The 13,452-nt window shown below is 36.1% G+C and overlaps 1 protein-coding gene across 1 annotated transcript; it reads left to right on the forward strand.

The window, feature by feature from the left end:
* The first annotated feature begins 12,772 nt into the window (after nucleotides 1–12,772).
* Nucleotides 12,773–12,985, forward strand: LOC122752747 (60S ribosomal protein L38-like). Its single transcript, XM_043999640.1, has one exon. It carries the CDS (start codon nucleotides 12,773–12,775, stop codon nucleotides 12,983–12,985), a length of 213 nt encoding a protein of 70 aa, XP_043855575.1.
* Nucleotides 12,986–13,452: the final 467 nt, after the last annotated feature.

Raw genomic sequence — 13,452 nt, forward strand, 5'->3', positions numbered from 1 at the left:
CAGACCCTAAATATTTCCTTTAGCCAGTTCCCTTAAAAGTGCCCTTGTATCACAGCAAGAAATACTAAAACAACTTGCCACAAGTCCTATTTTGCTACTACGTTAATGAATCCACTAAGATACCTCATGAAAAATGCAATCTAAGTATGTGGCTCTGCGGAGCCCCACCTATACTGGTGGAGGGGGGTGGTAATTCAATCATCCATGTTTCCTATGCAGTTTTTAAAATTTAGAAGGGGTTATTATCTTAAAGTTAATTAATAAATGCTGAGTTTTGCTCTAGAAAAGGCTGCTTCAATCCCCCCACACTTTGTTCATTACCCCAATAGCAAACATTTCTTTGAGTGCCCACTGAGTTCAGGATATTGTTGTAGGTGCTGGGGATATAGAGAGGCATATGGAAGATGGAATAAAAGGAAATGGGTTTAAATTAAAGGAGAAATTTCAGTTGGATGGCTTCTTGCCCGTGACAATAAAACAGTAGGATGTGGCAGTGGTGGAATTTCTGGGAGGGAGGGAGGGAGGGAGGGAGGGGGAGAGAGAGAGAGGGAGAGAGAGAGAGAGAGGGAGAGAGAGAGAGAGAGAGAGAGAGAAGAGCAAGAACACTAGCAGGAGCACTTGCACAACCGTCTGACTTAGCATACCTTCCTGAAGGCAAAGAACTGGACCAGGTACCTGATGATTTAAAGTTCCCTCTCTTATTTGGATATAGTATGAAATAAACATTCATCCTATACTAGCATTAAATTGCCTCTATTCTGGCAGGAACTAAAGACCATCAGAAATGGCAATTAGCAAAAAAAGAATGTCCTGGGGTCTAGATTCGCACTGTGACAGTTTAGTATCCCTGTACTAATTTTGAGGACGCATACTTCTCTTACAATGGCTCTCAGCATTTTGAATTTAATTCCATTTTTAGAAAATCAACTAAAAGGCCCTGATGATAAACACAGAAGATTTCTAAATGAAGGTACAGTTGAATGGGCTATGTATTCCTCAGTATAATGCAGTCATTTCTAGCTCTCCAAGCAGGAGATGAATGGCCACATATGGAGGAGGTAATGACACGGACAGAATTCAGGTACTGGCATGAAATGGGGGGAACTCTAAGAGGAATCACATAATTTGCAGGTCCTGTCCAATAGCAGGACATCATTATGTAAATCAATAGGAAGAGGTTCTATAATTTTACTACTGGGAAGGATTTTACAGAAATGTATAATATGGGGAGTTGGGTTTTGAATGCTATGGACAACCAAATATAGTTTGCTTTTATTGCTATTGTCACCTTACAGTATACATATACTCATAATATCGTTAGAGCAAAGTCAGCTAAAATCCACACTTTAAAAAATAAACACCTCCCATGCCCAAATAACCCTCTCCCTTTATCTGTTTTCTTTTCTTAAATCCATCATAATGATGAGATACATCAATTTCTTCACTTCTTGGTTTAACCATTTGGGTGGTCAGAAGACAGTTTCATTTCACAATTCTCCTTGTTACAAAAACAAGCCTTTCTCATTCCTCATCTCTTGCTTAGAGTTAGGGGGAAGTTTGTTTGCTCATAATGTTTAGTGATCTCCAATACTACTCTCCTTCCCTTATTCAGTTTCATAGTTATCTTTGGAGGCCTTGGAAAAAAATACAACTATTGCACCATGAATGTTTGTCTTCCTGGACAAACTGAGTATACAACTGGGAAAACAGTGTTTATGCTCTTCGTTTCTACTTCAATTAACAACTATATTAAAAACTGACAGATAACTAATGAAAAATAAGAGGTTATGAAAAAAGAGGAGCTCAATTGAATGGATTGCAATTAAAAGCTTATCAATGCCCACTTTTGTTATCATTCAGTAACCATTCAGTGGTGCTCTGAAACCTCCAGAATGTGTTTAATATTTCATGCAATCCACAGCTACCCAATGAATTTTTTGCATTACATCAAGGCAAAAATTAATTAACGGTCATTAACAAAATGCATAAGAATGTCTTGTTTACACAAGGATTATTGTGCAACTCAACTTCAGAAAAATAATTACCTGCTGCACACTATGGGGAATTTTTTTATTGTTGTGGAAACCTTCACAATGAATTCCTTTTGAGGAAATGCTTGTTAAACATACTGTTGAACACCTGAAACTCTTTGTCCAAGACAAGAGTAATTAAGAGAGTGAATGGTTATTATGTTTAGAGAGCTGGCTAGGAATAAACTCTGCTGATCCCATTAAATATAGGATGGCCATTGCAGTGAAAAACATGGTGTAAATTACAGCTTACATCTCATTTTGATGACATTTCTGTGTCTTTGGTTAAAGAATGTTTCTTCGTTAGGACACAGCAACAGCACCAGCTTATTAGTATCTATTGCCACTGGATATCTCCATTCCTCAGCATAATTTGATAATTATGCCCAGAATTATTACTCCTGTGAGATATAACTATAGACATTATGAACAAATATGTATTGTGTTTGGGCTTTCTGGATCTTGTCTATTATTCCCCAAATATGCTTCAAAAAAGACAGTTGTAAGAAGTATGTAAGGCAGAGATGTTAAATACCCCACAGGCAGCAGTGCTGCCTGAACCAAATTAAAGTATAATTGGGAAATATTTAACAAAATAAATAAAAATACAATAAAACATCAATAATATAAATTTGTGGTTTTCCTAAGTCAATATGTAGCCTGCAGGGATGTTTATGTATGGTTTAGCTGCCCTCTTTCTATATGAATTTGACACCACTGATGTAGGGGATAGACAAGCCATGTGGACTTCATGTTACTTGACTAATTCCCCTGTTACAGGATAACTGGAGCAAATAGAGTTCATAAAGCTATTTAGCAAAAACACATGCATGCACAAGAACATACTCTCTCCTGTTCCAAATCTTTGCCACCTATTAATCTTTTTAATCTGGTACTTAAACAATTGGACATTGAATCTCTTGGTTTAAATTTATAGACTTAATCTCTTATGGATAATGTCTCCTGTAGGAATCCTAAAAATGAAAAGCAATACCTATATTTTCTTAAACATTGATCTTTGAAGCATTTAAGTGTAAACCTAATTCCTCTGTGAATTCCCAGCATTCCATTCCAAGAACGATTATAAGAGCTTGAAACCTTGTTTATTTTTTTTTCTTTTCTTTTTCTTTTATATATATTACACATTCTTCCAGGACATTACCTTTGAACCTGTTAGATATTATGTGCTGTAATGATTCAAATGCTGCCAGGAGTTCTAGTCACAGATTTAGTGACTTGTTTCCTAATCTCCTTCTGTTTATTTGGTACACAGGGCACTGGTTAAGTAGTATCACCTGGGGTATTTCTATACCAAGCTGGTATTTTTATTTTCTGTCCATAAAGTTAGCACCAACTCATTAACAATGCAGTGTGTCATAGCCCAAGACAACTAGATAAGAAGCAGTAATAAAAGTCTATAAGACAGGCCTTGATCCTCCGAGATTAAACAAGAGGAGGATATTAAGAATCTCAATGTCTTGATCCTAGACCTAGACCTGGAAGGATCCTCAGAGATGCTCTAGTCCAAACCCTTCCTTTTTCAGTTGAGGAAAAAGAGGCTCGGGAAGGTTTAGTGACTTTACCAAAGTCAAATAAGTAATAAATCTTAATGGTGGAGTTTGAATGAGCTTTGTAAATATTTAAGTGCTTAAAATGGAAATTAATTGAGAATGGTTTCACAATTTATTCTTTGTATTTGCATCCCCAATTTCTAGCACTGTGTACATAATAGGCAATTAATAAATAAATTAATGAATAAGTAAATTAATAAATGATTGATTAATATGCAAATATAAGTTATTATTGGTCATGCTTATGTTTATGATTAGCCTTAAGTGAAAAATGGAGAAGGGAAATTGATCAAGGAAAGTGATTTATCCATTTCGATAAGACATAAAGGGACAGCTTCCATGAGTGTTTGTGTATTACAGATCTACCAACAACACTCATCCGAATCATTCTCCAATTTCTGGATATACTCCTTAAATTCCAAGGTTTAAACTACCAGATAAACATTATTGTGCCCAGCACATTATCCTTCTTCCCATAAATCAGAGTTTACCATAGGGCCAATCTAAATTTTGTGGGAATCTGCATCGAAAAACTCAGTTGTTTCACAGCCCACCCTGTTGGGCTCTGAGTGATACCCCTGCTCTTGGTATCATCTTAGTCACTCTGACCATACTCATAAATCTGGGTCCATGCTCCACATATAAAAGAGTACATTCCATAGTCCCCAGATATTCAGGGACCAGATTCCACACCTCTATGTCAAAACAAAATAAAATATAACATAACAAATAAAATCAATACCAACCAAACAACAATAATCCATCCCCACCCAAAAAAAAGTAGCATTGATGACAACTCAGTACCAGGGATATTGCTTAATATACACATGCCAATATGCACTCTATCTTTTCTTTCTGTTCCCTTGCACTGGCTGTCTGCCTGTCTCTTTTTCCTTCACATGCACAAATATTCTCTTTTCCTTTAAGATACAGCTGTACCTTTGTCTTTTACATGAAGCTTTTTTTAATATCCCAAAGGCAGAATTTTTCCTCCTTAACTGTTTTAATAAATAAATATATTTGTGTTTATTGAGATGATAGATTAGATAGATAAATATGGATAGAGATATTTAGGGTTAGGGTTAGAAGTTTATAGAAATAGAACAAACATATAAAATATGAGAGATATATTTATGTGTACTGATTAGAGAGGAGAGAGAGAGAGAGAGAGAGAGATGAACTTGTTTTCTATCCCATTAGAATGTCTTTTGAGTGGCAGTTTTCATTTTTTGTACCTATAATACCAGGGTTGGTCAGGCTTTACCAATTCTGACAGCATCTTTCTGGAATTTCTCCATAGGAACAAATGTATAAACCACAGAAAGAAAAGAAAACCACTTCTAGCATAAGGGTAAGAAAAAATGTCCAGTACCTAATAGTAAATGCTTATGGAATGATTCACAGGTCTCTTTTTTTTTGTTCCATATGCAATTATTCAAGGCAGACTTTCCTAAGAGTCCAACATTATAAGTATCATTGGTTTTACCTACATGTATATATATATATATATATATATACATATATATATATACATATACATATACACACACACACAAACACACACAGTAGGGCAAAGAATAAGCTCTTGCTAATTATGCTAAATATGAGGGGCAGAGATGCAACTTCTTCATAGCTCTACCTTTCTTCATTTCATCTCATAAATCCTATAGTCCTCATATAGGGTTTTATGCAGGTCATTTCTCATCATAAATTTATTTCCCAACCACACAAGAAATAAATTGACTTTGTTATGAATAACCTTCATAACTGATTCATCTGAAGGAAATGAAACATCCCAGATTTAACCTTGCTATCAGGACTGTCTCATTCCACATTGTTGACTTTTTCTTATAATGAATATGCTATGTGAATGATGTTTTTACTATTAAATGCATACCTCATAGCAATGATGATACACTGTGCTTACAAGAGTTTGCAGTGCTTTGAAGCTTTCCCATATTACCTTTCAACTAAGAACAAATTATTTTTCAATTACTTTTTTCAGAAAAAAGCATGAAAAGTCTATCACACTTGAAATTTTTGGTGTGGAAGTGCTTTGGCCATGCAATAATGGGATATCCATACATGGAATGGCCACATTTTTAGACAAATGACACATGGCTTCTATTAATAATGAAGCAAATCGGCCTATGTTTAATAGAATTGAGGTCCATCTCAGTCATAAGATTTGCCTCTACATAAACTTTCTGGAAATATGAACATTTTATCATGTCTATACTCCAACTTTAAAGTTAAAAGTTTGATGATTAGAGACCATCTTCATTAAAATTTTTCAGTTTTTAATTACCTACTTGCTTCATCTCCGAGGCAGCAGTAATAAGGGTAGCCATTTTCTAATGCATTATTCCTCCTTATTCAACAGCATAGAAACCTTGTTGTATTCTGGGGCAGACTCTGTCTCTGTTCAGTTTTTTTTGTCCTCTTTTTCTCTGCTGTCAGTTAGTTGTGAGATCTTGGATGAGTCACTTTAATTCTTTAGGTCTCACTCTTCTTATCTGTAAACTAAAGGCATTTGTCAAAGGTTCCTTCTGGTCCAAAGTCCCATGATGGTCCCAGTAATCCTGAATTGTATTGCACTTATTATATCCTATAATAATTGATATCTGATATTTATAGATGTGTCCTGACCCTCTCTGCTAGACTATAAATATCCTAAAGGCAAGAATTTAACTTTGCATTTTATTTGCATCCCATTTAACTTTCCAATAACTCAAGTGCTATTTTTCTGCAGAAATCATGTCCTGCTCCCCCAAGTTGCTGGTTCCCTTCCTTGGAAATTTATTTGCATTTATTTTGTATTTAATTTTCAATGCATATGTTTTTCCCACACTACCCCTAACAGAATATAAATTTCTGGAGGTCAAGAACTGCTGTCCCACAAGTTTCTTGAAGAGTATCTAGCATATCAAAGACACTCAATAAGTCATTGTTAAATAACTACAGATTCTTTTCTCAAAGAAAGCATTCACAATATATAGGGGTGAGCCTGCCTTGTAGTACATAAGTCTTCTGGTTCTCTCATTTGCTATTCCTGATCCATATTCTCCAATTTTATTTTTTCACCATCATCTCCTTTTCCCACCTTTGCATTGAAGTCACCAAGTATCAATGTAGATGGCAAATTAATTTGGAGAGCTGAATTGATTTCTTCATAAATTTTCCATACCTCTTCAACCTCTGTAACAGATGTTGATTCATAAGTGGCAATCATTTTCATGATTATCTTTTTGTCAATACTTATCATGAGCACTGCAAAGAAAGGTGAGTAAATGTCTCAAGTAATGGTCTTTCTTGTTGCTTTAGGGTACATTATAAAACTAACTTCAGTTGTTCTTTTAATGTCTTCTCTAAGGAAGACAAATGAGTCATGCTTTTTTTAATCTATAACTTATTTCTCCTGGTTTTGTTTATAGTGAGACTATCAAGATTGATACAATTTGGTTTCTAGTAATATGTACCCATTGCTCATTGAACAAGAAACTTGCATTTAGGACATCAACATCTAATATAGAGTTTACAAAAAATTCTAAAGTATGTGATTGTGGACTCTCCTTTTGCTTTTTCCATTAAGCAGTCAACCAATAAGCCTGGATTATCACACCAACCTCCTAATTGTATTTCCTCACTTATCTCCACCTCACTTTAATTTATGTCCCAAATAGTTGATAATGCAGTGTTGATGTTTTTTTTCTCAAACACCAGTATAACGATATCATCCTCCTGTTCCAGAAGTATCATTGGCTCTTATTGAGTTCTAAGACAAAAAGCAAACTCACTTTGGCTTTTAAAACTTCTCTCAATCTGGCTTCAGATGACTTGGGGTTTTTTTTGGTTTTGTTTTTTTGAGTTTTTTGCAGAACAATGAGGGTTAAGTGACTTGCCCAGGGTCACACAGCTAGTGTCAAATGTCTGAGGTCAAATTTGAACTTGGGTCCTCCTGAGTCCTGGGCCAGTGCTTTATCCACTGCACCACCTTGCTGCCCCACTTCAGATGACTTGTACAGGCTTGTTAGAGAGGTACTCGGTTGTTCTATCATGTCTGACTCTTCATGACCCTCTGGATCTCTTTCCAAGAGACTTTCTTGGCAAAGAAACTGGAGCGATTTGCCAATTCTTTCTCTAGTGGATCACTGATCTAGAAGCAAACAGGAATTAAATTATTTATACAAGGTCACACTGTTAGGTAGTTTCTGACTCTGGATTTGAACTCAGTTCTTCCTAACTGAGCCCAGCATTCTATTTATTGTACCACCTAGCTTTTAGACATTACTCTCCTTTCAATTCAGTCAGACTGGCCTATGTGTTATCTGTTGTGCACAGCATTTTTTCCTTCATCTCCACAGGAAGCTTAGGTGGTCTAATGAATAGAGCATTGGACCTAGAGTCAGGAATGACCTTACTCCAATCTAGCCTCAGATCCAACCTCAAACACATACAATATTACCCTGGGCAATTCAGTTAACCTCTGTATATTTCATTTCCCTCAACAGTAATATAAGGATAATTATAGCCTTTACCTCTCAGGGTTGTTGTAAGGATGGAGCAAAATATTTATAAAATCCTGCACCATGGTATCTGTCATATAGTAACCTCTTTAAAATATTTGTTCCCTCCCTTTTCATGTGTTTCTTAGGCTCTAGGAATGTGCTTTATTTTCTCCTTCCAGGTTCAGCTGAGGTACCACTTCCTTCCCTATACCCACTGTAATACATCAAATTGCTAATATTCTCCTGACCTTGCCACCCTAGAAGTTATGTTACATTTACTTTGTAAACATGTTGCAACTATCTATAAGCATTGTTATTATCTTCTCCAAAATAATATAGGATCCATGAGGTCAGGAATTATTATTATTATTATTGTTGTTGTTGTTGTTGTTGTAACCTCAATACTAAGCATCATGTCTGGCACAAGATGAGCCCAAAGTAAATGTTTGATGATCAAATAAAAAGGATGCTTCATTTTGAAATTTATCTTAGATTTACAAGCTATCAATTTTTACAGTAAGAATGCAGGAGATGATCCAAGTCCCTTTTGCTTTTTTCAAATCATCCTCAAATCCTAAATATAGCAAAATAGTATTATCAATCAATCATTAGTTTATTGAGTAATAACTTTGAGTCAGAAACTAAATGCCAGTAATAAGGGGAGGGGGGGAAGCAAGTACAGTCCCTGACCTCCAGAAGTTTATATTTAACAGATGTAGCAGGTTAGAACTAAATATTTATAACACAGTTGGATGGAGTGTAGGGCCTGGAGTCAGGAAGTCCTGAGATCAAATATGGCCTCACACAAAGTTGTATAACTCTGGCCAAGTCACATATACTGTCTCTGCCTTATTTTCCTTATATGTAAAATGGAGATAATAATAGCATGTATGTCCCAGGACTGTTGTGAGGATCAAATGAGATATTTTAAAGTGTTTTATAAAACTTTATTCACTATATAAATGCTACTTATTATTATTATTATTATTATTATTATTATTATTATTATTATTTAGTAATAGAAGAGACCTCAGAAATCATCATCAGCTAGCCCAACCTCCTAATTCTATAAATTAGGAAATTGTTGCCAGAGGCCCAAGGCCATAAAAGGACTTAATATAGAGGTTATAGAAAGAATAATGTTATATGAATGCAAATTAAAACAACTCTGAGGTACCACCTGACACCTATCAGATTGGCTAATATGACAAAAAAGGAAAATAATAAATGTTGGAGAATTTGTGGAAAAATTGGAACACTAATGCATTATTGGTGGAGCTGTGAACTGATCCAACCATTCTGGAGAACAGTTTGGAACTATGCCCAAAGGGCTATAAAGTTGTGCATACCCTTTGACCCAGCAATACCACTTTTAGGTCTTTTCCCCAGGGAGATCATGGAAAAGGGAAAAGGACCCACACATACAAAAATATTTATAGCTACTCTTTTTGTGGTGGCAAGGAATTGAAAATTGAGGGGTTGCCCATCCATTGGGGAATGGCTGAACAAGTTGTGGTATATGAATGTAATGGAATACTATAGTGCTGTTAGAAAAGATGAGAAGTCAGATTTCAGAGCAACTTGGAAGGATTTGCATGAACTGATGATGAGTGAGATGGGCAGAACCAGGAGAACATTATACACAGTATCAACAACATTATGTGTTGATCAACTGTGATAGACTTGATTCTTCTCAGCAATACAGTGGTCTAAGATAGTTCCAAAGGACTCATGATGGAAAATGTTCTCCAAATCCAGAAAAAAAAGAAAGGTGGAATCTAGATGCAGATCAAACCATGCTATTTCTATTGGTTTTTTTTTTTTGTCATTGTTGTTTTTCTTTTTTGAGGTTTTTCCTTTTTGCTCTGATTCTTCTCTCATGTCATGACTAATACAGAAATATGTTTCACGTGATTGTACATATATAACCTATATCAGATTATTTGCTGTCTTCGGGAGGGAGGAGGGAGGGGAGGGAGAAAAATTTGAAACTAGAAATCTTATAAAAACAAAGGATGAAAACTATATCTAAATGTAACTGGAAAATAATAAAATATTTATATGGGAAAAATAGGAATAACGGTCTCTGATTCCTAACCTAGGATTTTGAAGAAAGGAATTAAATTCTTCAGACTGCTCATTGCTTTCATATTATTTTCTATAAAAGAGCATATTTATGCATACCACATAAATGCCTCATATGCTTAGAATTAATAGAAAAATGACATGTTGTCTATTATGGCCCAAGTTAATAAATTAAATTTTCTATAATGACTCAAGTAAAATAAGTCCAAGCTATTCTTTTTTAATGGCTTGAACATTAAATTTTGAATCCTATTAGCCTCTGTATAATAAAAACCTCTTGCCTATTAACTACTCTTTTAATTTGTTTTTCCTCTCTTAGCAACTGTGAGTAGAGATGGGAGAAGTTGCATATTTTTCATCAAAGAATCAAGAATATGGGAAATAAAATTGGCCATGTCAAGAATTTATAATTCAAATATCATCTTTCTTTATAGTATGTAATTTAAAGATGTAGTTTCTTGGATTGAACACGGAAGAAAAGTCAGGAGACCTAAGTTTTTTACATGTGACTAATAGTGTTATGTTATACATTGAGATACTTCATACTACTAACTCTATTCCTTAGCTTTCTTAATCTTCATTGTTATCCATTAACTAAATTTATCATGATTCTAAAGTGATTTGAACCCTGGAGAGAAATATGCTTATAAGTGGAGAGATAATCAAAGTCTTGTGTTAGCTAAAATATCAAGTGGAGGGGGGGGAGGTATTCCTCATAGAGATGCAAAGTAAGAGCAATAATGTGAACCCTGACCATTTCATTTAGCTGCATTTGCATACCAATCAAAGATGATCTTGAAAGCAAGCCTTACATTGATGAGGATTTGGGGGATATTGGCTCATAGTTGTTTGGTATCTTTAATCCAAATAACTATGAACTTGGAATCTAAGGAGCTCAAACTATTAGACAGAATTGGCTGGGAGTCTGCTGCTAGCATTTATTATTTCACTGCCTAGGGGGTGGTAGTCCATAGAGTCAGTCACTTGTGTGAACATGGGCTTTGTAAGGACTATACTAACCTATAGCAGAGCTTCCCTTCTTCACATGGAAGCAGGACAATGGAATTACATAATAACTAGCCAACAAGAAGAACTTTTGAGACTCAGAGCTACTCGACATACTAGTGATCATTTGGTTGTGGGGAATTCCAACAGAGAAACCCAAACAGCACTCAGGAATAAGGAAGAGCAGTTTATTGACACGTCGGCCCAAAGCAGAGTAGCCCCTGATATCCTGGGCAGCCAACAAGTGTCCAAGCTGCAGTTTTTATATCTTTTAAGTGTGAAAATGCATGCTGGTTTTCACAGGTACATTGTGGTAAGCTTACTTGGCAAACAGGAAGGCATATTTCAGTAAACAGAGGCATAAGTCAGGAAGTTGGTACTAAACCACAGACTTCAGAGGAACAAACAGTATGTTATACTTTCATTTTGGGGGTCTCAAATTGGGCCTCAGTTTCATCCCCTGTATTTTCCCATATTACTTTGAGAGTGAATTCTAGCCTAATCTGGAGATTCCTGCAGCTTGCCAGAAAACATAAAACCAACCTTGACCAACTCAAAAACAATCTTGAACAGCAGTTCCAGACTTTGAGATCTTACTCAGGACTTTCCAAACATCCTGCTCCCTGGCTTACTGTGTCTACAGATGTCTTCTTTAAGCCCCATTCCCCACCCAAAAGCCTCTAGAAACTATTAATATCTCACCCCTTTTCCATTCTCCTTTAATCAGGCTGAGAATTCTCTTTGCTGTTCTTCTTGTACAAACTCTTCTTAGACAATAAATGCTTCTGTAACTTTTGTAACATATGATCAGACTTGTTTCAGGGCATCCCTTCTGGGCTCAAAGGGTTCTTCTATTAAGACTTACTAATAAACATCACCTCTGTTATATCAGAGAAAATCTTTCTAGATAGCCCCAGATGTTTGAGGCAACTGGGATCAAGTGACTTCCTGAGGGCCACATAGCTAGTAAGTGTCTCTGATCACATTTGAACTCAGGTCCTCCTAACTCGGGGAGGGCCAGTGCTCTATCCACTATACCACCTAGTTGTCCAGTAGATTTCAATATACCTCCTTCTAATCTGGAGAACCATACTATCTCCAAGTTCCTCTCCTGCCTTACCATTATCCACTCATATGTATCTTAATCTGTTGAAAAGACTACTAATAAACTAAAAATAGACTAACTTCCTCTGAGTTGATTTCCTCATAGTTATTAAATAAAATGGCTGGGGAACCAAATGCTATAGATATCTCTTCAGTCTTGAAAATGTATTTAGATTACACTTTTTGTCTGGATGATCTTTAAGAATGAATGAAAGTAGGGGCAGGTAGGAGGCTCAGTGGATAAAGCACCAACCCTAGATTCAGGAGGACCTGAGTTCAAATCCAGCCTCAGACACTTGGCACTTGCTAGCTATGCGACCCTGGGCAAGTCACTTAACCTTCAATGCCCTGCCACAAAAAAGGGGAAAAATTTTAAAAAAGAATGAATGAAAGCGAATTGTGAGTATCTCTCCCGTGGCTCAGTCTCTTGGGTCCCACACTGCCCCTTCATCCCACCACCACTGCCACCATGCCCACCAAAATTGAGAAAATAAAAAACTTCTTACTCACAGCCAGGCAAAAGGATGCCAAATCTGTCAAGATCAAGAAAAACAAGGACAATGTGAAGTTTAAGGTTTGCTGCAGCAGGCATCTGTACACCTTGGTCATCACAGACAAAGAGAAGGCAGAGAAATTTAAACAGTCCTTGCCTCTTGGTTTGGCTGTGATGGAGCTCAAGTAAAGGAATCATTCAATGTTATACCTGTATTAAAATGTGCTTTTTAAAAAAAGATTGAATGAAAGCAAATCAGAGGACTCTGCAATGGCCATGCTCAGATCCAATCGATCTCCAAAACACCTATATGTCCTCATGCATAAGGAAACTATTTTCAATTTTTATGTAGAAAAAATTACATACTTTCTTGTACAAAGTATAAAACAGCAGTATTTGAGGTCTAGATGTTTTCTGATTTCTCTGGTCCCAAAGACAATGCTTTCTTTACAAATACTGGTCATTTTTCCCCCACAAAGCCAGAAATAATCCAAGCAACTTTCTTTAACACTGTATATGATTTTTTTTTTCTTTTTGCCTCAGAAATCCTGGATGGGGGGCAGGTTGGTGGTACAGTGGATAAAGCACCAGCCCTGGATTCAGGAGGACCTGAGTTCAAATTTGACCTCAGACACTAGACACTTACTAGCTGTGTG

The sequence above is a fragment of the Dromiciops gliroides genome, chromosome 4 (genome assembly GCF_019393635.1).
Source record: "Dromiciops gliroides isolate mDroGli1 chromosome 4, mDroGli1.pri, whole genome shotgun sequence".
Classification (NCBI taxonomy): domain Eukaryota; kingdom Metazoa; phylum Chordata; class Mammalia; order Microbiotheria; family Microbiotheriidae; genus Dromiciops; species Dromiciops gliroides.